General features: G+C 41.4%; 1 protein-coding gene across 3 annotated transcripts in view; it reads right to left on the bottom strand.

Annotated features, from left to right (window-relative positions):
- The window catches only part of ntrk3 (neurotrophic receptor tyrosine kinase 3), a 290,241-nt gene that overhangs the window by 231,966 nt on the left and 33,151 nt on the right, over positions 1 to 25,124 (bottom strand). For 2 of the 3 annotated variants that reach the window (XM_005808525.3, XM_005808523.2), the window contains exons 2-3: positions 9,452 to 9,526; positions 4,466 to 4,537 (exon numbers count right to left, since the gene is read on the bottom strand). In XM_005808525.3, the coding sequence (XP_005808582.2) occupies positions 4,466 to 4,537; positions 9,452 to 9,526 (147 nt within the window). Of the gene's footprint in view, positions 1 to 4,465; positions 4,538 to 9,451; positions 9,527 to 15,439; positions 15,462 to 25,124 lie in introns of those variants that run through there. The other variant, XM_023332654.1, reaches the window with a different exon arrangement.

Here is a 25,124-nt window from a genome sequence, read left to right as displayed (position 1 = left end):
GGAATTAATGATATTTTCACTGCGAGTAATTGAGCCCGTTTTGGTCTGGACATGTGACGAAGACAACGGCTTCAGTTCCCCTCACAAAGGAGCAACCGGTGGGGTATGTGACGGTCGGGGCTTTGAACAGGCCGGCCTGACACAGACATCAATGAGCTAGGTCCTCCGGGGCTAAGGACGAGCAATAATTAATCTTCCCTGACATCATCATCCTCATTGTCACCTAGCAACTGTCTACTTAGGGAAGCGCAGAAGAAGCCTATCGGGGGCTGCCCAGAGCGTGCGTGTGTGTGTGTGTGTGTGTGTGTGTGTGTGTGTGTGTGTGCGTGTGTGTGTGTGTGTGCGCGCTAGTTGGCTACAATGCAAATGCCATTTTGATCAAAGTGATGCCGTCAACCTTTTCCACATCCACAACAGTGTTTACCTCATTAAATGTACAAAAAAATAAAAGTACGTATAAAGCATGGTGGGGAAAAAGAAAGTACATATCTAATATCAAATGAATTTCTGAAACAAATCAAGCCGTGGTTGAACAAAACCACACAACAGCGTCACTATTTATGAAACCAAAATCAAGCGGTAATGGACAAGCTGTGTAGGAAAACAAAGCAACCCCCCCCCAAGGCTCCCCACCTATTGTGCTTAAGCAACTGGGCTCTATTAATCACACGCGCTTAATTAACTGATCAGCGAGGGTTACTACCTCTATAGGAGACGGAGCTTCGGCCATTTACCGCTCCGGATTATACAGATGCGCTTTAACACAATGCTAAAGGAGGGAAAGACATTAGTGATGCCTTAAGAGAAGAAACCGTTGCCCATCAATCTGGGAAGGGTAATAATGCCATTCTAGACAATTCGAATGCCATTATTTCACAGGGAGATGCCTCGTTCACAAGTGGAAAACGTTTTCCCAGAAGTGAATGTCCCAACATGTCCATCCTAAGATCTGGCTGCGAAATTCTCAGATAGATAGCAAACCCACTGCTATCTATGTACATCTATGTACATAGATAGCCCAAAAAATACATCTATGTGTCCACAAGGCTCAGTTAGCATGCTAAAGTTCAAAACAGAACAATTAAAAAAAAGACTGAACTCTCATCTTTAGGGTCATGTAGTTGCCTTCGAATGATCAATCTGACTTTAGGAGCAATGTCCTAAACTAAAAAAAAATTAAATAATTTGCTGGATCATAATGCATTGCACAAGGCTAGGGGAAAAACTAAACAGAATATCAGCTGAGACTTCTCATCCCAACTGTGGTGGAGGAGGAGGGATGGCTTGCAGCTAGAAAACTCCATCGAATGTCTTCAAACATCACACACATGGTCATCCGTCCAACAGTTAAAGCTCCAGATTGGATAATAACTGAAACAATGGCAAAGAACAAAATACTACAAGAAAGAATGGCTGGCCGACTGGAATTAAGCAGAAACAACCTTTCTTACTCCACAGCAGGGGAACTTGGGTGCACCAATGGTATGTGACAGCATGCATTTACAAACAATGTATATTATTTACAAATATTATGTCAATGTACAAATATATGTATATTTATGGACAGAAAACAGCAACGGACATTAAAAATGGCTGTAAACACTTGTTGAGTTTGTTTGGAGGAGTAATGGCCGTGGACTCAGCTGAGAGGAAGGATCTACAGTAATGCTCGTTTGTGCAAATAGGACAAAGCAGTCTGTCTATAAAGACATTTTCTGGTTAGCTACATTCATGGGTGCCTCTGACATTGTCCGACAGTGATGGTATTTTCGACAGAGCTCCCCTACTACCTGCACTAGATGGAGGGGAAATCCTAGGACCCAGCTGGCCTTCCTGTTGAGACCTTCAGAGAGGTGGACAGAAAAAACAAATACTGGCAAACTTTAATGAAGTGGAATGCTAGAATGAAGTATAATAACTTAACCCTCCAATTCCACCTCACCCTCTTGGAGTAAGCGTTCAACCGTAGTCGAGCATCAAAAGATGCAGTGCTCAAACCTCTGGTTGTCTTCTGGGTATTTTATCATTTATCCTTATTAATATCAACACGCTTTGAGTCCTTCACCACTGCGCTGAACATTCAGGGAATGAAGGGGACAGTGAACCAAAGCACGTCCCAAACGTTTGTTTGTTTTCTGTCTTGTGCAGGCAAATCCATCTTCTGGAGGGAAAATTAAAACAAAGGCGGCATTTAAATAACTTTCATTAAATGTTGACGGGCTCCATTACCTCCACCAATCACCTGACCAGATAAAAAGAGAAGCTGTTGTCTTTTTTTAATGTCAATGTGCATAGCACACACACACACACACACACACACACAAAAGGGACCAACCTGGGAATATTACTCAGACAAAGATGCCAAGAACATCTGCTTTTATGACAGCACCGCCTAACTAGTATTTTCTGCCTCAGTAACAGGCAAGATTAAATTGTCACATAAATAATACTGTTTTTTGGTATGCATATTATACAACACAACACAATCCCAAACACACACATCACGCTGCAGACACCAGCTGAAACGAGTCGAGACAGTCCGCAGATCAGGAAAAAAGTTTTAAAAGTAAAATAGCTCTATGGCTTTGGGTGCTGCAGACATACAATTTATGTAAATGTGTTTGTTTCTATATGTTTGAATGTATGCATTTGTCTATGTGCAGGTGTATATACATCCACTTACTGCCAACTTTATTGGACATGTTGCTAGTGTAGGGTCAGGTGTCCTTTTCCCCCAGTTCTTCGTGGCAGAGAATCAACACGGTGCAGGAAACATTCCTCATAGTCCATATTGAAATAATAGAATCACACTTATGCTTCATATTTGATCCAAATGCTCTAGTCAGTTGAGATTTGGTGAATGTAGAGCTCATTGTCTTGTTCAAGGAACCAATCAGAAATGATTTGAGTTTTTGGCATGTTGCATTACCCTGTTAGAAGTAATGATGCAAGGTCATAAAGAGGTAAAAGGTAGTCAGAAAACATATTCGGGTAGTTTGTGACTTGTAAGCTAGGTCTGACTTATGCTAAGGGGCCAAAAGTGTTCCAAGAAATAAGCCCCCACATCTTAAGCCACTAGCATCAGCATGAACTTTTGATATAAGACAGGATAGATCCCTACTTCTCAGTTGCTTATGGCAAACTGAGACCCGGGATGTCAAAGCTGAAATGAAGAGTCATCACAACATCTGTTATTGTCCAGTTCCGGCGAGCCTTTGTGGATTGCTTCGGACCGTGTTCTGCACAAGTGATTATTTCAGCTGTCAGCCCATTCTCCTCTGACTTGAACAACCGGATATACTCTCTTTTTTTGAACCATTCTCTGTAAATCGGAAGAGATGGTGGTTCATAAAAATCCCCCCCCCCCAACATAAGCATTTTATTAAATACTCAGACCAGCCTGTTTGGCACCAACCAGCAGGTGGCATTCATAGTGATAGAAATCCTCTCTCTGTCTTTGGCATTCTGGTGCTCAGATAGCATTTCAGCTAGTCATTATCAGCATGTTGAGATCCCTGATCCCTGCGTTGTGTTGATTACAAAATGCTTCCCTGGGATTGGCTGTTTTGGTACTTGTGATACTGAGCAATGCTTTAATGAGTAAGTAGGTAGGCAGCCAGGTGGGTACGTAGCTAGCTAAGTGAGAATGTAGACAAGACAGAAAGACAGACAAGACAAGACAAGACAGACAGACAGCAAGGTAGGTGTGTAGCTACCTAGATAGCTATGTAGCTAGATAGGTGGGTAGGTAGGAAGGTAGACAGATGTCTGTAAAAAAATTTTTAACCACCTATTTATCTAATTAGGAATTTAGATAGGCATCTTTATTTTTGTTAATGCTTGCATATCCCATCCTCCCTTTTTGTAGAGAAGACCTGTCCTAACAGCAAAAGGCAACCAGACCCCTTCACACCGTTAGCCTAGGCTGGCAGTACAAGACATGCTGAATAGAAACTGTCCATAGCTCAACAACAACTGGAAACCGCAGACGGCAGCGCACTCAGGTAAAAGACAGTGACAGAGTTCTTCTGCGTGTTTACTGCCGGAAAATTGAGGAATAACAGCCTGTCATACGGGGACACATCAGCCTTTGTTAAAGAAATTACTTTGCTCTTCACCCAGCTCTCTGATGCCGGGCCTCTTGCACAAATTGTCCATTTGGCGAGTGCAGTCTAAATGGAACTGCGTCTTCGCCATGTTGCTCCGCCACGGCACAAAGAGGCCGTGGCGGATAGGAATCCAATTATCCGAGGCAAATAATGGATGTCTCATTTAAGATGTGCGACTGTTGCAGCAGTAATGGCAATGGCACAATTTTCCCAAAGCCAGTCTCTACCAAGCGCATCACGGTCTGTTCAACACTAACTCATATACACCCGTGTACGGCGAGAAGTCAAACTCCGCAGATCATAATAAATCTTCCGACGGCGCGGAAAACGCGGTGGAAGAAAGAGTGTTTACTCACATGTAACGCAGGTGTGGGTTCTGAGCGAAGGCTCGAGGCTGGATCACCCGCAGATTACAATTCATGATGGTCCTGAGGAGAGAAAAAAAAAAGATAAAGAACAGATATCAAGAAACGACTTGATTTACTTTTTCTTCTCCCCTCTTTTTTTTATGCGGACATGTTCAACTCCAAGCGCAGATTCTCATCATGTCGCTATCACACACACAGCGGGAGGGCGGCTGGATTTCTCATCCCTTATCCAGATTTTCTTCCATCACTTTGTACGGTTTTCTCCTTTTTCTTTTTTTTAGTTTCAAGACAACGTTCATACAGAAATGTACGTAAAAAGGATCTCCTCTAGAAAAAAAACACCTTCATATGTTTCAACTTACAGACGCGCATGCAGAAAGAGAACATATCTCAATCTTTTCTCCATCTTCACATCCTAACCTCAATCTGCGTGCACATCGTGCCGAGCCGAGGACCAAACAAAAGTTCACTTTGAAGCACCTTGTGGTGCAAAGTTTGCAAACTACTCTGTCTTCCATGCAAACGGAGGGGAATTTCACAATGACAGAGCAGGCGCTCTGTCATTGTGCCGACTTGTATAGGAGTGAAATAGTAATGAAATTAAACTAATCCCCAGTCTGCCAGAGGAGACCCAGTGAAATTCCCATAAGGGCTTTCTGGATCTCCCAGCGCCACAGTACGGGAAACACTGTTCTCAACTGTAATGACTTCTAATCTTGTAATCACAGATGCCTCATTCCAAAGAAGTCCTTGACATCCCTGACATCACCGAGCGCTTCATAAAGCACGGAGCTGATTGCACCCAGCTGCTGGTGCCAATTACTTTCCCCACACCCCCAAAAAAACAATCCCATCGTGCCATTCTGGAGATTTGCCGTCGCACAAACGATCCAGAGGTCATTAAGTAGGTTTTTAGGAGAATCCTGTGGTATATTCTACCGTAAAAAGTAAAATCTTGACTTTTTCCAACCCTTAAAAGCTGTGCCACGGGCGTGCCGTGGTGGCGTAGTGGTTAGCGCGACCCATATTTGGAGGCCTTGAGTCCTCGACGCGCCCGAAGCGGGTTCGACTCCCGGACCCGACGATATTTGCCGCATGTCTTCCCTCCTCCTCTTCCCAGTTTCCTGTCAGCGTACTGTCATATAAGGGACAAAAAAAAGACCCCCTGGAGGGGCAAAAAAACCCCAAAAAACAAAAAAAAAAGTTGTGCCACCATGGTAGGCCACCGAGAAGAGGGATTAGACGACGTTTGCAGAAAGATTGTCAGGTATAATGAATTGTCAACGCCATTTGCATTTACGATGAGGTCGTAAATAGTTTTAAAGTTCTGGATGAACATATTTGACTGAAGAAAAATGTGAATTTCTGGATGCAGGGTTTCTCTCTATATACTTTTAATATGCTTTTAGAAACGATTGAGACAAGGCATGAGCTCTTTTAACCCATGTGAAAGTTACCGTTTCAAAACCACACTTCTCCTGTGTTTAAATATACCTGGAGTGTTGCATTGACTCTTTCAAGACTGTTTAAGAAATCCTTTAATCTCTATGGCAACCATTCAGCTGGTCAAAACACCTGGATGGACCTAGTCTCGTCTTTGAGGATCAGCTCCTCCTCAGAGCTGCACTTTCCAAGTCTCCACCTCACAAGAAAACTCCTCCCCAGCGACTCCCCCACTCGGCTCCTTCAGACTAGCCAGCAGCAATTAGCAAACACCTGGTGAAATCTCCTGAGCTCACCATAGGAGCTACTTATTTGGTATAGATAGCATTTTTATAAAAACTGAAAATGACAGAGTTACATGACTGTGTTATGAAATGGCTCTATGTGTCTGAAAAATACATAATACTGCCCCTTTAAAATTTTTTACAATAAAACCAATTTAATTTCTTATTGTTCCATCAAATGTCATTCTACCTAAATGACAGTTAATAGTTCTGGGGTATGTAAGAAACGTGACTGTTTTAGTGTTAATTCAGAGTGAATTTTAATGATAGTCTGTTATTTAGTGTTTAAAGTCGCTCCAGTTGCCTTTTTCTGTAGCCCTTATCTGAGAAAGTATGCTTAAAAAAAAACACCAAAAAAATATAGAAGGTCTAGTGGCATTGTCCGGTTTACAGTTTTTCCACTAAGCCCCAGTAAGACAGCTGCTCCCACAGATCAGCAGCAGGTGGATAACAACAGTTCTGAGTCTCGCTGCTAGCATTAGCGTTCCAACTCCGAACAGTGCTCGACATCGGCAAGATAATCTCAAAAACGAAAGCGCAGAATCAATACCAATCACGTTAGATCTGCAGAAGGCTGGATATGATTTGCCCATAATATCAGCCTCCTATTCTGGAGATCCGCTCCTTCATTACCGCGCCATCTTTTTTCCTCGTTTTACTCCTGTGGAGGCAGCGGTGAGAAGGTTAAACGTAAAAAAAACCCCAAAAAACCCAGAAACGGTGACGTTTCCCAGGTTGGTTCCTGCGCGCTGCTTACAGAAACGGCAGCGTCACAACAGGCTTGTGGAGGAGCCCCGCGTCCCCCGGATGAGGCAGCAAAAGGAGGCAGGCGGTAATGAGAAAAATGCTAATTTGGCAGTGGAGATATTGCACTTGGCCTCCATGATGAGGGATCAGGGGGAGAGGCCAGCTCTGACTGTGGAGGGCAGAGGAGAAGATGGCTCTTTGAGTGGAGGTGGGAGGGTTGGAGGGAGTGAAGGGGGGATTAAGTGGAAGTAGAGGTCTGGAAAGTGGGCGGGCGCGGAGCGAGAAAGCAGCGTCACCTATCTTTAATAAAAGAAAACGTGAAAAGATTAGCCATGAAGTCCCTCAGCTCCTCCAGGGACGCTTGATTCAATTTCCACTGCTTCCTTTTAGCATCATCTGATCAGCTGTTACCCAAAGCAGAGCAGCTTCTCCGTGTTTGACTGGCAAGAATTAAAGGCTTCTTTAAACTTCAGCTCATGTTAGCGACAGAAATACTCCCTTCAGGCGGCCCTGCTCACTCAACCAACATCTTCATCTTCTCCTTATCAGCCATTTCAGAGTGTTTTCTGAGGCAAATCGCTTCCGTCATTTTTGCCGCAGCTAACTTGATGTTCTGTGTGCTTTCCGAAGGCTTTCACACCCCTCAGATCTGCTCAGATTCTGTCGTTCCACAGCCGACTTGCTAGCATTTTAGGTCACTGGCTAACGTAAAGTAGCGCATGTGAAGTGGATGGAAAATGATGTTTTGTCTTCTTTTTATAAAATATAAATAGAAACCTGAGAAGTGTGGCATGGATAGTTTTTCGTCCCCATTTATTCTGTTACCTTGAAATTAAGTCCGGTGCAAACCAACTGCTATGTGAAGTAACCTAATTATTATTAAACTTAATTTTATTTTTTTCAGAAAAACTAGCAGAAACTTTTCCGTTTTGCGCTTGCTACACTAGCTTGAGGAGCTAAGCTAGCTTGATGAATGTGACTGGCAGCCAATCAGACAGATCAGCATGGCAAATATTTCAATCATGTATTTTAACTTATATTTTATAATGATTGAAAAACATATTAGATTTTGTGTTTTAAAATATATATAGCCTATATATGATTTTTTATTTATTTTTCAAAAACAGTTTGTTAGAAACCATTACAGAAATAACAGCGTCATGAAGGACATGAAAAACAACAACCAGGTCAGTAAAATATTGTGGAGGAATTTAAATCTGTCAGAGTATAAAACAATATCATAAACCTCAAACATATCTGTTAGCAAAGTTCAATACTTCATGCCAAAATGGAAAGACTATGGAGAATCAAAAACGAGGGACAAGAACGAAGCCATTTTAAAAGAACAGCGAAAACAGGTCAGTTTGCCACAAACACAGCAGACCTGTGGGAGAAGAAGATCTGATTGGATCAAATCAAAACTAATTGTCTTGGCCAAATGAAAAACTCTGTATGTGTGGAAGAAATCTAATGCTGCATATCAACTTTTACAAACTGTCTCCAGTGTTGAAGACACGGTGGTGGCACCCTCATGGTACGATCAACGAAGTTAGAGATGTTGTAACCATGAAAGAAAACCTTTTGATGCTTAAAAATGTGAGATGTGGGTGGAAAACATCGACCAGAGTCACAATGACATTGCTTCAAAGCACATTGATTTGTTAAAATGACCTAGTAAAAGTCCAGACCTAAACCAATTGGGAATTTGTGGCAAGACGTGAAATTAGACGTTTCCGGATGAGATCCATCCAATCTGAGTTTTTGCTGCCTTGCAAAGAAGAATGTGTTTCCAAATTTGTTTCAATTTGAGCAGGGACATACTGCAATTGGAGTAAAAGTTACTTCTATAAAGCACTGACTTCAAAAACAAAAATACACCACAATTTTCAGACCTATATAACCTTAAAATATCAGGCAGTCAAGCATTTGTCTCATAACACTCTAGAATTACCGGCCTCTCAACTCCGGACTTTAAGTTTTATCACGATATTTTGTGACTACGGTGAAAGTGACCAAAAAGAACCATTCATCACTTCCTTTATAGGTAACTGTATGCCTGTGACTGTGTGTCACAGCAACTGTAGCCCCACAAACACAAATACCGCTCTTGAGAAGTGTTCCCATTTGTAGTACGATTCTTCAGGACACCGGTCGCACAACAACAGTGTCATTTGTATCACTAAACTACAAATCCTAACTGCGTTTAATCATATTTTTTACTTTATTGACGCTTTGAACAAACAGCGGAGAAAATAGTAAAAGTAACGTAATTTTTAACTGGAATTTATCGTGACAGCAATGAATCAGTACTATGATAAGAAATTGATCACGATAAACGATACGATAAATGCACCACACCCCTGGTTCTACTTCTGTTTGTTTTTTTTCCCCTATCCAGAATGCAGGTCTGGAACAGCATTTAAGTGTGTGTTCCCCCCTTTTATACGCACACACACACCCACACCCCCACACACCACAAGATAAAAGCATCAGCACTCACAGTCTCTGTAGTCCGGTGTACAGCTCCATATCGACGTCTCTCAGAGTCTGCAATCCCGTCCAGTTCTCTATGTGTCTGAAAAACGAACAAGAAAAAGAGGGATGGTAAATGAGACATACCTTCTCATCCGAGGGAAAGACAAAAAATAAAACACAAACAAACCAAGAGACATGATGGGGCGAGGAAAACTGCTTTTCCAAGTCCCCCGCTGCAAATTAACTGGCTGCGTTTTGTCAAAAGTTTTTGAATCCATATTCATTTAAACTGCAATAATTGGAACAGCTCTGACGGAGTGCTCTCTGCTGCCCTCTGATAGATTTAATTGCCAAGAGGCAGCTTCTGAGGCTTAATCTATGTAAGGGGAAATGGGAGGGAGGAGAGGACCAAATAAACACTGCAGATGGCTTCACTTCTGTTCGCACCGTCAGACTCCGTAGTGAAGCGCTTTCTGTGTGCTGGTGGGATAAGGAAAGTGCAGCTCATGCCTATAAATTAGCTTCGGCGGAGGAAAACGGCCATAGTGGAATTAAAAGGGGTTTTTTTGTTACGGTTCCGAGAGGGACGACATGGATCAGGGGGGGTGTGGACTTTAACAGTGAACGAGTGAGGAGATAAAAAAAACAAAAAAAACAAAGACGTGTGGAATTGTTTATTGTCTTAAACGAGAGAAGAAGACGAGGACAAGAAATGGTGGCATGACTCAGGAAACTGTAAACTTAAGTTTAAATCAAAAGGCAGGAGACGAACGCTCAGCGAATAACAGCATCACCGCTAACTGGAACCACATACGCAGTGAACAACACGTTTAGGAGAGTTTACTACAACGATCCAGTTACAAGCTCACGGGAACACGTGCCGGCCGAGCCCGGAGACGGATAATCAGATCGCAGCTTGTATTTTTTTGACAGCGTGGGGGGAAATTATGTTCTGGCGATTGTTTTTGTCAAAACCTATGTTTCCGTGTTATCCGTTGGAGCCCGGGCATCTGGTGTACGATGATGAAGCGGGAGCTGAGACATCACATCACGTTTGCGTGAGACAAGAGCTCCGGGGCGGATCACCCACTTTTCATACGGTCAAGGAGAATGCAGCTCTCCCTGATCTGAACTTCCTAATATATTTGTGTTTTGGTTCTTCTGCACTTTAAAACCCCCCCCAAAAAACAGGCTTCACAGTTTCAGCTGTACTATATCAGTTCTTGCAGTTCATTTGTTAATTTTTTCTGGCCAAACACACTAACAGTGGTTGTAGAAATGTCTGCAGATACAGTGACATCTTGTGGCAGAAACTGCAAGTTGCAGTCAAATGCTGATAATTGGTCATTTCCAGTCAGTGTTTTGGGCCTAAAACAACCAAACACACCCCGCCTCTCGCCCGGAACGTTAGCTGGAGATAGGCACCAGCACCCCTCCCCACCCCACCAGGGACAAGGGTGATAGAAAATGGATGGGTGGACGGACAACCAAACACAGAGAAGCGGCATTCAGCTTCTACGCACCACAAATCTGGAACAAACCTCCAGAAAACTGCAAAACAGTCGAAACACTGAGTTCCTTTAACAGCTGTCTGTTTAGAAATGCCTCTGATTAGCAACAACTGGAGCACTGATCAACACATCTGGTTTTGATGACGGCCTTAGTTGGACTAAACACTTAAAACACTCTCAGAGATGAGAGCGTCTAAGCTTGTATCTGTACGAAGGACTCGTACAAAGAACATCATCCGACTCAGACTAAGCTGCTTCACCCACAGATCCTTTTGTTGTCCTTGAAATCTTTCTGAAGGTTCTGTCTCCACTCAGGCGTAATGAGATCAGGAAGCGAAACCTAATTGTAGATGCACAGCAGATCGGGACTGATCTTTACTCGGACATATAGAGGAAACGGACGCATCACGCTAATTCCCGGCGAATCGAGCGGAAGCCGAGGGACGCGAGCAAAGATGATTTCAATCCCTGACTCAGTAATAAATGGTAATCAGAGCTAGTATAGACAGTAGTTGTTTTTTTTTTTTCTTTATGGATACAATCATACTTTCACTGCGGGGCACCAATAGATGACCCGGCAGTACAAATGAAATAAAACAGTGTGGCCGCTGTTAGTACCTCAAACTGGCAATGACAATGTTGCTGAGATCATTTCTAAAAGGAGGGGACGGGGGGAACTGGGGCTCTATAGGCAGAAGGCGATAAATCTCACGCAGATTTATCTGCTCACAGCGGATGTAGGAGACTGAAGGAGACTGGGACCCGAACAGGGATGGTCCACATTCTGGGATGATAATATAATAATATCATTGCCTTCCTAAAATAAAGTCTTTTTTTGTCGTTGTTTTTTGTCAAATGTGATTTGGCAAACATGACACACCATTACTTTAGGAAGGTGATGATTTGCATAGCATCTTTTTAGACAAAAACATGCTATACACCTTTGATTTTTTTGTTTTTACATTAAAAAAACAGGCAAATTAAACAACTCGGCCAGTTATTTTAGGAACGTGACAGTATAATACTTTATTTGTATAGCACCAATTTAAACTAAATGCTGCTACATGTATAAAAAATAACATTACAAGTAATAAAAACCCACGAACCCATAAAAAATATACCAAATTGATTAAAATACATGCCAATGTAAGGCAAAATGAAAGAAATTCAACCATGAAAAGCCTTAGAAGAGCTCATCTGCTGTGAGGTGTGGATCTGACCAGGAGACGAACAAGTGACATTTTCTGTTTTAATCACATAGTGGCTGGAGTTTTGTGTAAAGCTATGGTTTCTTTCTGAAGAGAAGAGATAAAAAGAAATGCTAATTTTTGAAGACGTTTTCCATAAAACTGTCAGGCATGCAGAGAGACACTCATTACCTTGAAAAGCTACCTGCCTCAGACGAGGCTGAATGGCAACAACAGGAACAAACTTCCTGTCCCCCCACCCTCTCCTCCATGGTAGCAATATTGCTAGTGACAACCCAAAACATCAAATTATGCTTCATACATCCTGGTTACATACGTATGGCCAGACTTCAAACATCCTAACGGTGTGAGCAACAAATGACGACGTTAGCTGAACAGTCTGCATGAATTTGGAAATATTCTATTTGATCTCAGGCCTGGTGCAGCAGTCGTGCCGCTCCGGCCCCATGGAACTCCGAGGCACATGTTTTCCCAGCATGCTCCGACAGCGCTCCAAATGGAGTTCTGTCATGTTGCTAAATGTTCGGTCGTCTCCTCTCCCTCTTTAGGAGACCGGTAGACGTTTTGTTCTTTAGGCCGGGGTCAGACGTTTCGGCGAGCACGCCGCCGTCGTCTTCGTGGGCTTTTAAGCAACTCCTGCGACGCTGTGTTCCCAAACACGCCGCTTAGGTGGTTGTTGTGTTGGTAGCCACAAAACATCACACTGGGAATCACTGAGCAGGAGGTTTCTCCCCCATCATCTGCTGTGAAAAGCTAGTGGCTGATTCATCCACTGGAAAATCTGGCCTAGTTTTCGCTCCTAAAAAAAGTGACTTTTTAGAGAAACACACATTATGGATTGGCCTTAACGAGGGTCCCCATCAACTAATTAAGGACTTGACACTGAAAAAGGCCTGTCACGATAAACTGTCCCAGAAGTTATTGCTGTTCTGAAGCTAAGTTTTAAGTAATATATTGATAATGCAAGTTCACCTACTCAAAGACTTATAAACTATAAATTTGTACAGAAGACTCCACACTGTAACTGTTTAACATTTTAAATATCCAAAATGAAACAGAACCAAAAACAACAAAAAATTTAAATTAAGTAAACCACACAAAACTGAAACGTGTTATTATGTCTCTAAACAAAATGGCTCTTCAGAAAATTATTGAGCTCATTTCAATTTATCGTGTGATTAATTCCGACATGTGTACTCTGCAATAATTCATAATTTTTATTTTTTTTTTTAAAAAGCTAGACCTACACCAGAAACCGTCAAACCCAAGCTGATTACCCACAATCCCTTGTTCCAAAACCAGATTGCTAATCCCAAATTAGCTGCCTTGCAGTCCGTGACTTAAATTTCTTATTTTGCTGCCAAAGGAAAAAAAAATAAATAAATAAATCACACATCACATCCAAAATGCAAAATCATAAATGTCTCATAAATTTCCAGGAGTTATAACGCATACATTTGTCCTTTCCTGTCTCAAATGGGGGAAATCAGGTTGCAGTCTCGTAGCAAATCACAAACAGCCAATAGAATCTCGTTGTATTGACTTTCTAACATTAAAGAGATTTGGCCGTACACCTGATGAATCAAACACCTGGGGCGTTTCCAGGGCAACCATGTGGCTGGAGGGGCTGAAAGCAGGAAAAACTGCCCCAACAAGAGGGCAATTTTTTATAGTTTTGGTTGTTTTGTGCCAAACTTCTCAGGTTGTGACGCTTAGCTGTGACACATTATACAGAAATACCCCATGTGTCGTGGAGGGTTTTATGGTATCATGGTTTCTGAAGTGCACAATGAAAGTTTAGTGAATAAAAGCAAAACTTACTCCACCATTGATTCCTCAGTAAAACAGTAAAATCCCTCAGTGAATGACTGAAACCGAGGGAAAGATGAATACCGAGGAGGGATTGCTGATAATACAAACAGGAAGCAGCTGGGAGGGAAGGAAAGCAGGCAGACTGAGGGAGGCTGAAAAATGAACACAGAAGCAGCTGAACAGTAACTCAAAGCATCACGAACCAAACAGGAAAAAGTCTGACAAATATTCTAAAACAAATTAACATAAAAATGCAAGACACAGAACATAAGATCGAATTAGTAAACTATATGCAACGAAATTAACAGATACGGCAAAATCTTTAATGTGATACTCGTGTCTTCTTCTGTTTTTATGTACACGATAGTTTATGTGTGAAGCACAAAGATGATAAAGTCAAACTCAAAATGTTTGTCATATTCAGATTACGTGCTGCAAAGCAACATCAAGTAATGCCCCCACGTCAAGTGGCGCCCCGGGTAGAGAGCCATATCACACATAAAGAGAATACTTACTGGAGTTTAAGTAATTTCTCTCTTATTTTTCATAAATTAGCATAACTCTGAAAACCGCTGCACCTCCATGAAACTAATAACTCAGAAAGTGCAGAAAAGGAAAAGGAAAACAGACTGAACTGGCTTGATCATTAAGATTCATTGTAGATTTTATTGGATTTAAGATTACATCAGAGGTTTGGACAAAAAAAAAAAAACCCAGAAGAAACGGAGGAAAAGAAAAGAAATGGAAAAGAAACCAAAGATAAATTAAGGCCTTGTTCATAATAAATCTTGCCACAGGGCAGCCAGCAGCAGTAATATTAAATGTCATTACTTTCCCTCCTTCTGCTCCTCGCAGACTGATGAATTAAATTTAAACACGTGAAAAGGGGGCTGTGTGAATCAAGATGTATGGAAGGTCTGAAACGTGAAGGCAAACCTCAGGAAAACAGCCACACACACACACTAAAAAAAAAAAAAAAGATTAGCAGAAGCAGATATTGTTACAAGATGAAATTACGGCCATATTTATTCACAACTTGTTGCAGTAATGCGACGCGTTTAAACCGTTTGTCGGTTTCGCGTTTACGGTGCGGAATATTTTACACCCACAGCGATTAAAGGCACAAAAGCAGCAGCTCGTCTCAGTCACGTAGCAATTCAAGCTGTATTATGTTTCAAATAACAGACGCAAAATTACTATATGACAAGAGCAAGAATATATATATATATATATATGTATGCTTTTTTTTCTTTTTTTTTTTTTTTACATAGGCTTTCTGTGCCACCATACAATTCAGCCCGATCCTCATTTTCGTCAACAAACAGCCGAGAGGAAACACACACGACACGTCCCTGTGGACGCGGTCACGTTGTCTGCTCGGAGCCCGTGGTCGTCCGCGGCGCGCCGAATGCCGATTAGACTGTCGTGAAAAAAAACCTAAAGTACAAAAATAAATGAATTAGATGCGAATAACTAACGCACTGCAGCGACACCGGAGCTTTCAAATCTCAGTGGGAAACAGTTGGAGATGTAAAATCGACGTCATTCGGAGTGTTTGGAGTTCCCGGCCAATCAGGCGCGATCGCTCATCCTGACTTTCCAATTAGCAGGCGAGAATGATTCTTCCCCCTCACAGCTCGCAGGAAGGTCTCTTTTTGTTCCAGAAAAGAAGAAGAAGAAGAAGAAGAGAGATTTGGGACAACAACAAGAAAAAAAGAGAACAGAATTAGAAAGAGGAAATAGTCCGTCTTATGTCTGTCTCCTCTGTTATCTGACTTCAAATAATTCGCTCCAGGCTCTGTGTTTTATGATCCTGTTTTCTTAAAGTGACCCCCCCCCCCCCCCCCCCCCAATACATTTCCTGCGACACGAGCGCATTAATAACCGCTACGCGGAAGGAAACGATAGCATCGGAACAAAGCGTTCAGGCGGATCCACCGGCCCCTGCTCTCTCAGACGCGGCGCCTCTCGAATCACAGCCATCTTCCATCTGCTTCAGAAAATGGTCTCCGACGAAGTCGAATGTGAACTGGGTGGTTCAGTGCCGGAGGAGAGCGCCCTGGAACCAAACAGGAACAGATTCCATCTCAGCCACGGCCATCTGTCGTGTTGGAGGGGCCCTGGGCGACACCGCGGACCCCTGCCTACCTGCTATCTTGTCCTGAGCTCTCTGAGTGTAATCGGCAGAAAAAAAAAAAATACAACCAACCACCCAGAAAACTGAGCAAGTTTAATATTATACCTGCTCTGTTTGGATGAATATAGCAGAAAACAGTCATTAATACTAACTGTGATGTCACTTTCGTAAGAGAGAAGTAGACATATTTGCATTTGGGCAAGCACTGAAAGAATGTCTTCCGGGTTTGGACTATTTTCAAGCACTAACAGCAATTTTTTTTAACACTTTGCCTCTGAATGTAGGGTTGAAGTTAAAATGGTCGACGAAAAAAAAAAATCGTATTCATTTTTATTCCACAGAAAAGCAAAATCTGAAAAGTGTGGCCTGCATTTGCTATTTTTTTCTATTTTATGCGTCGCACAAAAGAACTCGTTTTCTATTGCAAATGTGTGCAAATCTGTCAATAAAATATTGAAAAACACAATTTCGTCATTGCGACGTTTCCATTCAATCAGAAAGGTGACTAAAGTCACATCTGAATTTAAAAAAAAAAACAAAAACACGCCTTAACCGTCATGATATAAGTACTTCCTGTCATCTTCCTGGTTAATGCAGCCACTGGTAACATCCTGTTGTTGATCACGTGGCTCACGTGACGTGAGGAAAGTGCTTCCGTTGCAGTTTTGCCAAGTAAGCCGATTTTGATAAGGCTTAAAACTCACAGTGCCAAAAAGCTTCTTTTTTTTTCTTTATTGGCATGTTTTTATAAATTTATTTTAGAAATGTCAAATTGCCCAATTATACGGTCAATGGAAACACAGCTATTGTTACATTGCTAATTTTGAACAAAAATAAAAGAAAGCAATGATAATTATTCAAACTCACTTAACAAAAGGACTTCAGTTCCAGATAAAAAAAAATCTAAATAATATGCATATATATTTATATATATTCAGAATAGCGAAGTGTTTCACAAATAGCCGTATAAAACGCAAGTATAAACAACCTTACAACAGGATATCTACAGTTCAGTAGGAAAATCATATCTCAATCACACCTTGTCAACTCAAAGACAGTTTCATGCTACTACCCAGACTCCATCAGATTAGTTTCAGACATTCATCAGGCAAATTTCATCTCACCAGATAAAAGTCTGCGATCAAAAAAAATTTGATTTACAGTTTATGGAACCTCCCCTATTTTTCTGATATGGCTCCTTCGTTGTTGTTTTACCTTTGCCCCTATGCTCCCATTCTAGCTGCAAGTATGTGAATTTTTTGGATTCTACCAATTTACACTGATTCCCTGAAATAAAATCCAAAGCAGGCAGGCAGTTTCCTTCAGAAGCCTCCAAAAAAGTAAACAAAGTCCACCGTGACCATAGAACCCAACACACCAAACACTCTGTCACAAATAACCAAAGCTGAACTTATTTTTTTTTTAGCCAGCACTCAACTAGCTTTGTCCAGAGGATACCCTGAACGCACCACGCCGACGCATGTTGGTGGTTTAAGATTTGCCAGCAATGAGATGAACTTTTTATGATTTTATTTAGTTTATAGCAAAGCTGAAGCTCTTACAGCATAAAAATCCTTGAGTTGGTCCAATGTACCTATGAGTAGATATGAGCATCACCTGAAATATTTGAGAAGGATTCACTAAATCCTTTTCTTCAACTCATGCCAACTGGAAAAACACTAAAGTTCCTAAATAACAAGTCAGAGCTGGAGGAAGCAACCTGAAGCTCTGCTGTGAGCTTTTACATTACACTGAAATTTAAACAGTCTTATTGATGAAGACGAAGAGGAGCATAGCTAAAGAACACACACGTGAGGAAATAAACCGACGTAAACTCTGAAAATGAAATGATTGAATATTGTGAATTTATTTGTTTGTTGTTGACTATAAAAAAAATAAAAAATTATCGATGTAAAACCTAAACAGGACGTTGGAACCCATGTTGCTATAAAGCTACGTTGCTGTGTTTAGGACTAAAGGCACTAAGGGAATGATGAAATCAGGAAATAGCCGTGGTATTTTCAGGGCACAAACTGTGAGAAAATTTCATCTGAGGGTGAGGGTGACTCTTTCAGCAAGGCAGCAACCTGAATCTGACATCCCGTAGCACAAAGAAATGGCTGAAATGAAAAAGAAAAAAAAAAAAAAGATTGCTTTTTAAAATGACCAGCGTTGAGTCCTGACCTGAATCACACCGGGAACCTTTTGAAAGAGCTGAAATCTGCCATCATGGAGCCCAAAGTCAAACCAATCGAAGAAAAGCATGTCAAGCAACCTGCGAGGTTTTTGCAGATGGAAGAATAACATATTTAAACTCTTTTCATTGTTGCGACACAACACAAACAAAAACTGTGTGCATGCTGGAAAACCCCCCCAAAGTATTCTTTATGTCAGTTCTAAGGTTATAGGACATAAAAATAGTCCTTTCTTTGCCGTTTCCAAAGTTGTGTGTGAAAATTATCTCACGATTCAGCAGCTAGTTGAATCGCCTGTAGCAGCTTTGACTTTCCTGTGTTTTTGTAAATATGAGAGGGAATTTCCATCCACTTTTCCTGACACCACGCGTCTGCACAGAAAGACATCTCTTTCTCCACAGCTTCCTTAGAAGGCCCACTGCAGCATTTCAGTCGAGCTGCAGTCTGGAAATTGACTAGACCACCAAGATTATTTTTCTTTTTGTTGTAGACTTGCTGCCCTGTTTGGGATAATTCTCCTGTTCATGACTCACCGGTGGCAATGTGCAAACGTCCCGTAGCTGCAAAATAAGCGCAAATCATCAATACCTCCACTTCTGTACACTGGTTTTCAGTTTTCTCCCGCACACCTGAACTTAATGGGTAATTACCAGGCTTCTGCAGAACCTGATGGGACGCAGTGAGGAGCTCCTGCAACCAGTTGAACCAGTTGTGAAGTAGAGACACTTCTCAAACACGCAGGACGGCGTTTGGGGCCCGCCGTAGTAAAGGCCTCGTCTCTCCAATCTTTTTTTATCCCAGAGACGCTTGTGGGTCACTAAGTTGCTATGGCGGTGTCCGGTAAGCTTTGTAGCGTAGCTTCTTTCACATACACAACAACAAGTCAAATGACTAGTCTGCACATGTACATTGGATTTGAAATTTTAAAAAAGCACATTTATACAAACAGCAACATTCACGAAAGATGAAAGCAGAGGCAGTTAATCATTTCTGAACCGTGTTTAGATCAGTTCATTTTTGTATGTTTTTGTACAGGAATCCCTTCAGTGAACATAGTTGTACCTTATTTTTGCTAAAAGCCAAGGACTTTCTCATATCTTCCTAAGCTTTCTTCTTCTCACAGTAAATGAACTACTAAAGCAACGTCAACACGCCAAGTCTCACACTTTTACCCAGTTGCAACAAAAAAATCGTCAATTTCCCCGCAGCAAGCTTAACGTCACACTCGCGACCCGACAGCATATGCCCCGATTTGATTGAACCAGATATGATTCTGACGGCGCACCGTGACGAAAAGCCTTCCCTTGGCTGCATTGTGTGCTGCGTTGAAAGCGAAGGCGGCGCGAGGCTCCGAGGAGCACAAACAGCAAAATAGCTCCTGTTTCTCGGTAATCTCCTCTGATTCTGCCCCCATTGTTTCCAACGCTTCTGTCTGTCTGTGATTTACGACTTTGTTGGAATGATCTACAACGCTCGAGCCGCGGCCTTAATGGGAAAATGTTTAATAAAATAGAATGTCTCTGGTGTGTTCCTGGGATATTGATCTACATTCTGCCTCCCTCTCCGTTTTCATAAAAGGCAAAAGGAGCGCTAGTCTGCAGCCCAAACACTTCTGAGGGCGGGGGACGCGATACTGAAGCAGCACTCCTCTAGATTAAAACACCAACCGCACATCAATCAGATAACCTGCTTTTCTGTGTTTTGTTTTTTGGGGGTTTTTGCCCGTTTCGGAGTTGCATTGTATTGAGAAAAGAAAAAAAAAAACGCTGAAAAAGGACAGCGAGAAATAAAAAGATGAGGGAAAACACGAAAGGAGGCTATTTTTCCCTCAATATTTACTGCAAGCGGGAGTCAGAAAATAAGTCATCCTCCAAAGCAATCATGAGGGAGATTTGGCATTCAAGGCTTGTAAATTGGAATCAAGCATCACAATCTCTGTGGCTTCGCTCGCTGACACAAACCCACGCCTGTTACCTCTATGCAAATGTAATCACATGCACAGGCAGACAGATGCACTGGCTTCCTTCTTTAATGTATGAGCTTATGAAACGATATCCACCTTCCATCTGTTGGTCAGAATCTCAATTATTCCCCGGCCTCCAACAACGATGTTAATATACAAAGCCAACTGGACTGTGCGCTTTTTCACCTCTGTTTTCCCACCCGGGCTTCTTCGTATTAATGACACACGAAGGTGTTCGGGGTCTGCCCCGGGCGGTGAGCTCTGCAAGTTTTCGATTTAAAAGTATGTTTTGATAACGTTGTCAAGGAAGGGAAGAAGAACAAAAACAAACAAATAAATTATAGTTTAGTACATTTATTCGGTTGTGGTGGTGTAAATCTCGAGTGAGGAACGCACAGATTCACTTTTTTCACTTTCGATACTGATATCGATATCTGAGATTTACAATCAGCCGATACCGATACGGTACAGAAAATCAGTGCTGGCCTGACTTAAAGCATTTCTTTTTTTACACACATGCATAAATATACTAAATTACAAATTTATTTGCTCCATACAGCACACCAACACCGATAGCTTCACGAGCTAGGTCAAACATTTCAAAACAACTTTCATTTTTTACAGTCAGGGCAATTAGGAGTAGAACAGCCAATGTGAAATAAACGATAAAGACACTGCAAACGAAAAAAACAAAAAGCTTACCGTCTTGGTCAAACATGTAAAAATGAACTCCAACAAATCTTCTTTCAAAGAAAGCGCGATTATGAATTCTGATGTAAAATAAATAATAAAGCATGACGTCACTCAGAGCACAAAACACAGAATTACACTGAATAGATCTGCCCTCATGGATTAGGCACAACGTCACCAATACCTGGCCTGGAATATTTCCCAGTATCGGGACCGATAGACATTAATATCGGATTGGTGCATCTCTAACTAAAATGACAAAATATTTCTCGTCATCGTAACCTCCTACTGACTGAAGAAGCAATGTCTAATTCCTGTTTCTGCTTAAGCTGTTATAATGATCTGTGGATCTGAGGGTGAAAACCGAGCTTCACAAGAAAGTTTCCTACTACTTTGAGCTCCACTTAAAGAAACACGTCGTAAAATTGGGTTTTAAGTATATGTATCGGTCTAAAAAAAATCCTTGAAAAAATAACGATTTAGTCTTGGATTGCACTGTAGATATTTGTTTTGTAAATTTAGTAAATACCTCTTAAATTATTATGCACAAAGTCTGCTTACAGCGGTGTCGGTTCTCCGTTTTATCCCATTATTGGTGTAAATGACACAGGAAATATAATACACATTTTTCTGAAAGAATGAAGAACAACAACCACCTCAGTGTCATTGTTTTCATCAGAGTGTCGCACGGACAATAACGCTTTGAACTAGAGACATTATTCAGCAGTCAGTTGGCGGGTAGAATACGTAGAAACAACTGTGTCCTCTGTTGTTCCCCCGCCTAATTTTTACAGGGCAAATATGAGAGCTCGGTCAATTTGTCTCAATGAAATTACCAGCGGTAAGTTTGAGCCGAAAGAGAATGATTCTGACATGAAAAAGACGGGCAAAACGAACCGTATTACAGTTATATTAAAAATGACTCTCCGGCCGAGAAACAGCCGACTCAGCACTGTAGACGTAGCCCTACAGCAACTGCAAGGGGAAATAAATAGGAAAGGACAAGCTGAGTAAGAAAAAGACAAGAAGTAGAATGGACAAGAGGAGTCGATCCCAGGACCTGAAAGTGGAAAACAAAATAGCGAGGATAATATTTTTGATTGATTGCTTTTGTTATCAAAGCCTTCCTGTGAGTAATCCTCCAGGATCGTCTGAATTATGAGGCTTTCACACACGGATTTGGGTCTGCTAAGTACTTGTCTCTGTGGTTCTGACCAGGTGGGTGCTTCACAATCGCTTTCATTAAAATGATCACAAAATGCAACACGGAGGAGCTACGCTGCAAAAAATACAAAATCCTACCAAGTAATTTGGGTTGATTTTCTAGTGCAAATGTCTTAGTAGACTTTAAAAAAGACAAAACTAACCAAAAAGCAGCTTTTAAGCAAGACATAAGAGCTTGTTTGAAGTCAATTATTCTTTAATATTGATGAGAAAAAAAATCTTGTTCCATTGGCAGATTATTTCACTTCTAATATGGGAGAAATGTCTAGTTCTAAGTGAAATACATCACCAATGGACCGGCACTGTTTCGTCAATAATAAGGACTTATTGACTTATTATAAGCACCTTGCTGAATTTACAAGTAGCTGTTCAGAAAGACATAGGCTTGGATTTTATAAGATCTCTAGATCTCAGGGTTCACTTAAGTGTTCAAACTTATGGGAATTTGATTGGATTATTTTCCAAGTGTGTAAGTTTGGGATGAGTGAGGAGCAAGTCTGGACAGATGTTTGGGTTTCCAGACTCTTTTCTTTATCTCATGTTCCAAAAGGACAAAGTGAATCCTTTCTGGACAGTAAATGTTTCCTTTTTTATTTCTTAGTGACTTCCTTGACCTTATTATTTGTCACAAAGTCTTTATGCGATTTGTCCAGTCCACCCAGTTTCAGAAACCACAGTGAATTGTGGAGTGGAGTTTTTTTCTTGTTTATTGCACATATTATTTACACCAGAATCTAGACCCAAACTAGAAAGTGTGCATTTTCTATGAAAATACAAGTGTGTATGCTGAATGCTCAATGCTGAGTGCTTTTGCTGAAAATGGCAAAAGCATCTGAAGCCAACTATTGAAGACTTGCAGAAAGGTAAGAAAAGTCCATGCAGTGTGAAAAACCCACGTAAAAGCCAAAATTTGCTAAAAAGCTAAAACTAGCTAAAATACTAATGACAGCAAATAGGCTACCACTAGCATGCTGGGTTACAGTAATGTATTCCATGAAATGTAAAAAAAAAACCTCATGTAAACCCTAAAATCTGAAAAAGACAGAAACGTTCCCCTATTCCTTCTGATAAAAACGGTGGGTGTATGAAATCCAAACCTTTTATGGTTCCTGAGATAACATTTGTTTGGAGGCATCGGTTAGCACGGTGACTACAAAAAACATGCTACATGGAGTACGAAAAAAAGCAGTGTCAAAAGCTCAAATTATTCCCAGCTTTTATGCTGTGTTAAACAGCATTACAGCTGTTAAAAAAAGTATGAAGGTTACAAATACCAAGAGATGTAGCCGTCATTAGGAGAGCAAGCTGAATAGTATAAAAGCTGAATGGTGAAAATAGCACAAAGTATGCAGGAGAAGAAGTGCCGCGAAATTTGCAGAGCAACCAGAAAACTGGAACTCAACAGTGTGAATGCTGTAGGCATTCACACTGTTGATGCTGTAGGCATTCACACTATTGATGCTGTAGGCATTCACACTGTTGATGCTGTAGGCCAGGGGTGTCAAACTCCAGTCCTCAAGGGCCGGTGTCCTCCAACTTTTAGATGTGCCTCTGCTGCACCACACCTGAATAGAATAATTAGGTCATTAGCAAGGCTGGGAGAACTGATCTACACAAGGAGGAGGTAATTAAGCCATTTCATTCCAGTGTTTTGTACCTGTGGCACATCTAAAAGCCGTAGGACAGCGGCCCTCGAGGACTGGAGTTTCACACTGTTGATGCTGTAGGCATTCACACTATTAATGCTGTAGGCATTCACACTATTAATGCTGTAGGCATTCACACTATTGATGCTGTAGGCATTCACACTATTGATGCTGTAGGCATTCACACTGTTGATGCTGTAGGCATTCACACTGTTGATGCTGTAGGCATTCACACTATTAATGCTGTAGGCATTCACACTATTAATGCTGTAGGCATTCACACTATTAATGCTGTAGGCATTCACACTATTGATGCTGTAGGCATTCACACTGTTGATGCTGTAGGCATTCACACTGTTGATGCTGTAGGCATTCACACTATTAATGCTGTAGGCATTCACACTATTAATGCTGTAGGCATTCACACTATTAATGCTGTAGGCATTCACACTATTGATGCTGTAGGCATTCACACTATTGATGCTGTAGGCATTCACACTGTTGATGCTGTAGGCATTCACACTGTTGATGCTGTAGGCATTCACACTATTAATGCTGTAGGCATTCACACTATTAATGCTGTAGGCATTCACACTATTGATGCTGTAGGCATTCACACTATTGATGCTGTAGGCATTCACACTATTGATGCTGTAGGCATTCACACTGTTGATGCTGTAGGCATTCACACTATTAATGCTGTAGGCATTCACACTATTAATGCTGTAGGCATTCACACTATTAATGCTGTAGGCATTCACACTATTAATGCTGTAGGCATTCACACTGTTAATGCTGTAGGCATTCACACTGTTGATGCTGTAGGCATTCACACTATTGATGCTGTAGGCATTCACACTATTGATGCTGTAGGCATTCACACTATTGATGCTGTAGGCATTCACACTATTGATGCTGTAGGCATTCACACTATTGATGCTGTAGGCATTCACACTATTGATGCTGTAGGCATTCACACTATTAATGCTGTAGGCATTCACACTATTGATGCTGTAGGCATTCACACTGTTGATGCTGTAGGCATTCACACTATTGATGCTGTAGGCATTCACACTATTGATGCTGTAGGCATTCACACTATTAATGCTGTAGGCATTCACACTATTAATGCTGTAGGCATTCACACTATTGATGCTGTAGGCATTCACACTATTAATGCTGTAGGCATTCACACTATTAATGCTGTAGGCATTCACACTATTGATGCTGTAGGCATTCACACTATTAATGCTGTAGGCATTCACACTATTAATGCTGTAGGCATTCACACTATTAATGCTGTAGGCATTCA

The sequence above is a fragment of the Xiphophorus maculatus genome, chromosome 4, assembly GCF_002775205.1.
Source record: "Xiphophorus maculatus strain JP 163 A chromosome 4, X_maculatus-5.0-male, whole genome shotgun sequence".
NCBI classification, from domain to species: Eukaryota; Metazoa; Chordata; class Actinopteri; order Cyprinodontiformes; family Poeciliidae; genus Xiphophorus; species Xiphophorus maculatus.
Note: the sequence above shows the minus strand (reverse complement) of the source record. Positions and strands in the feature narration are given on the sequence as shown.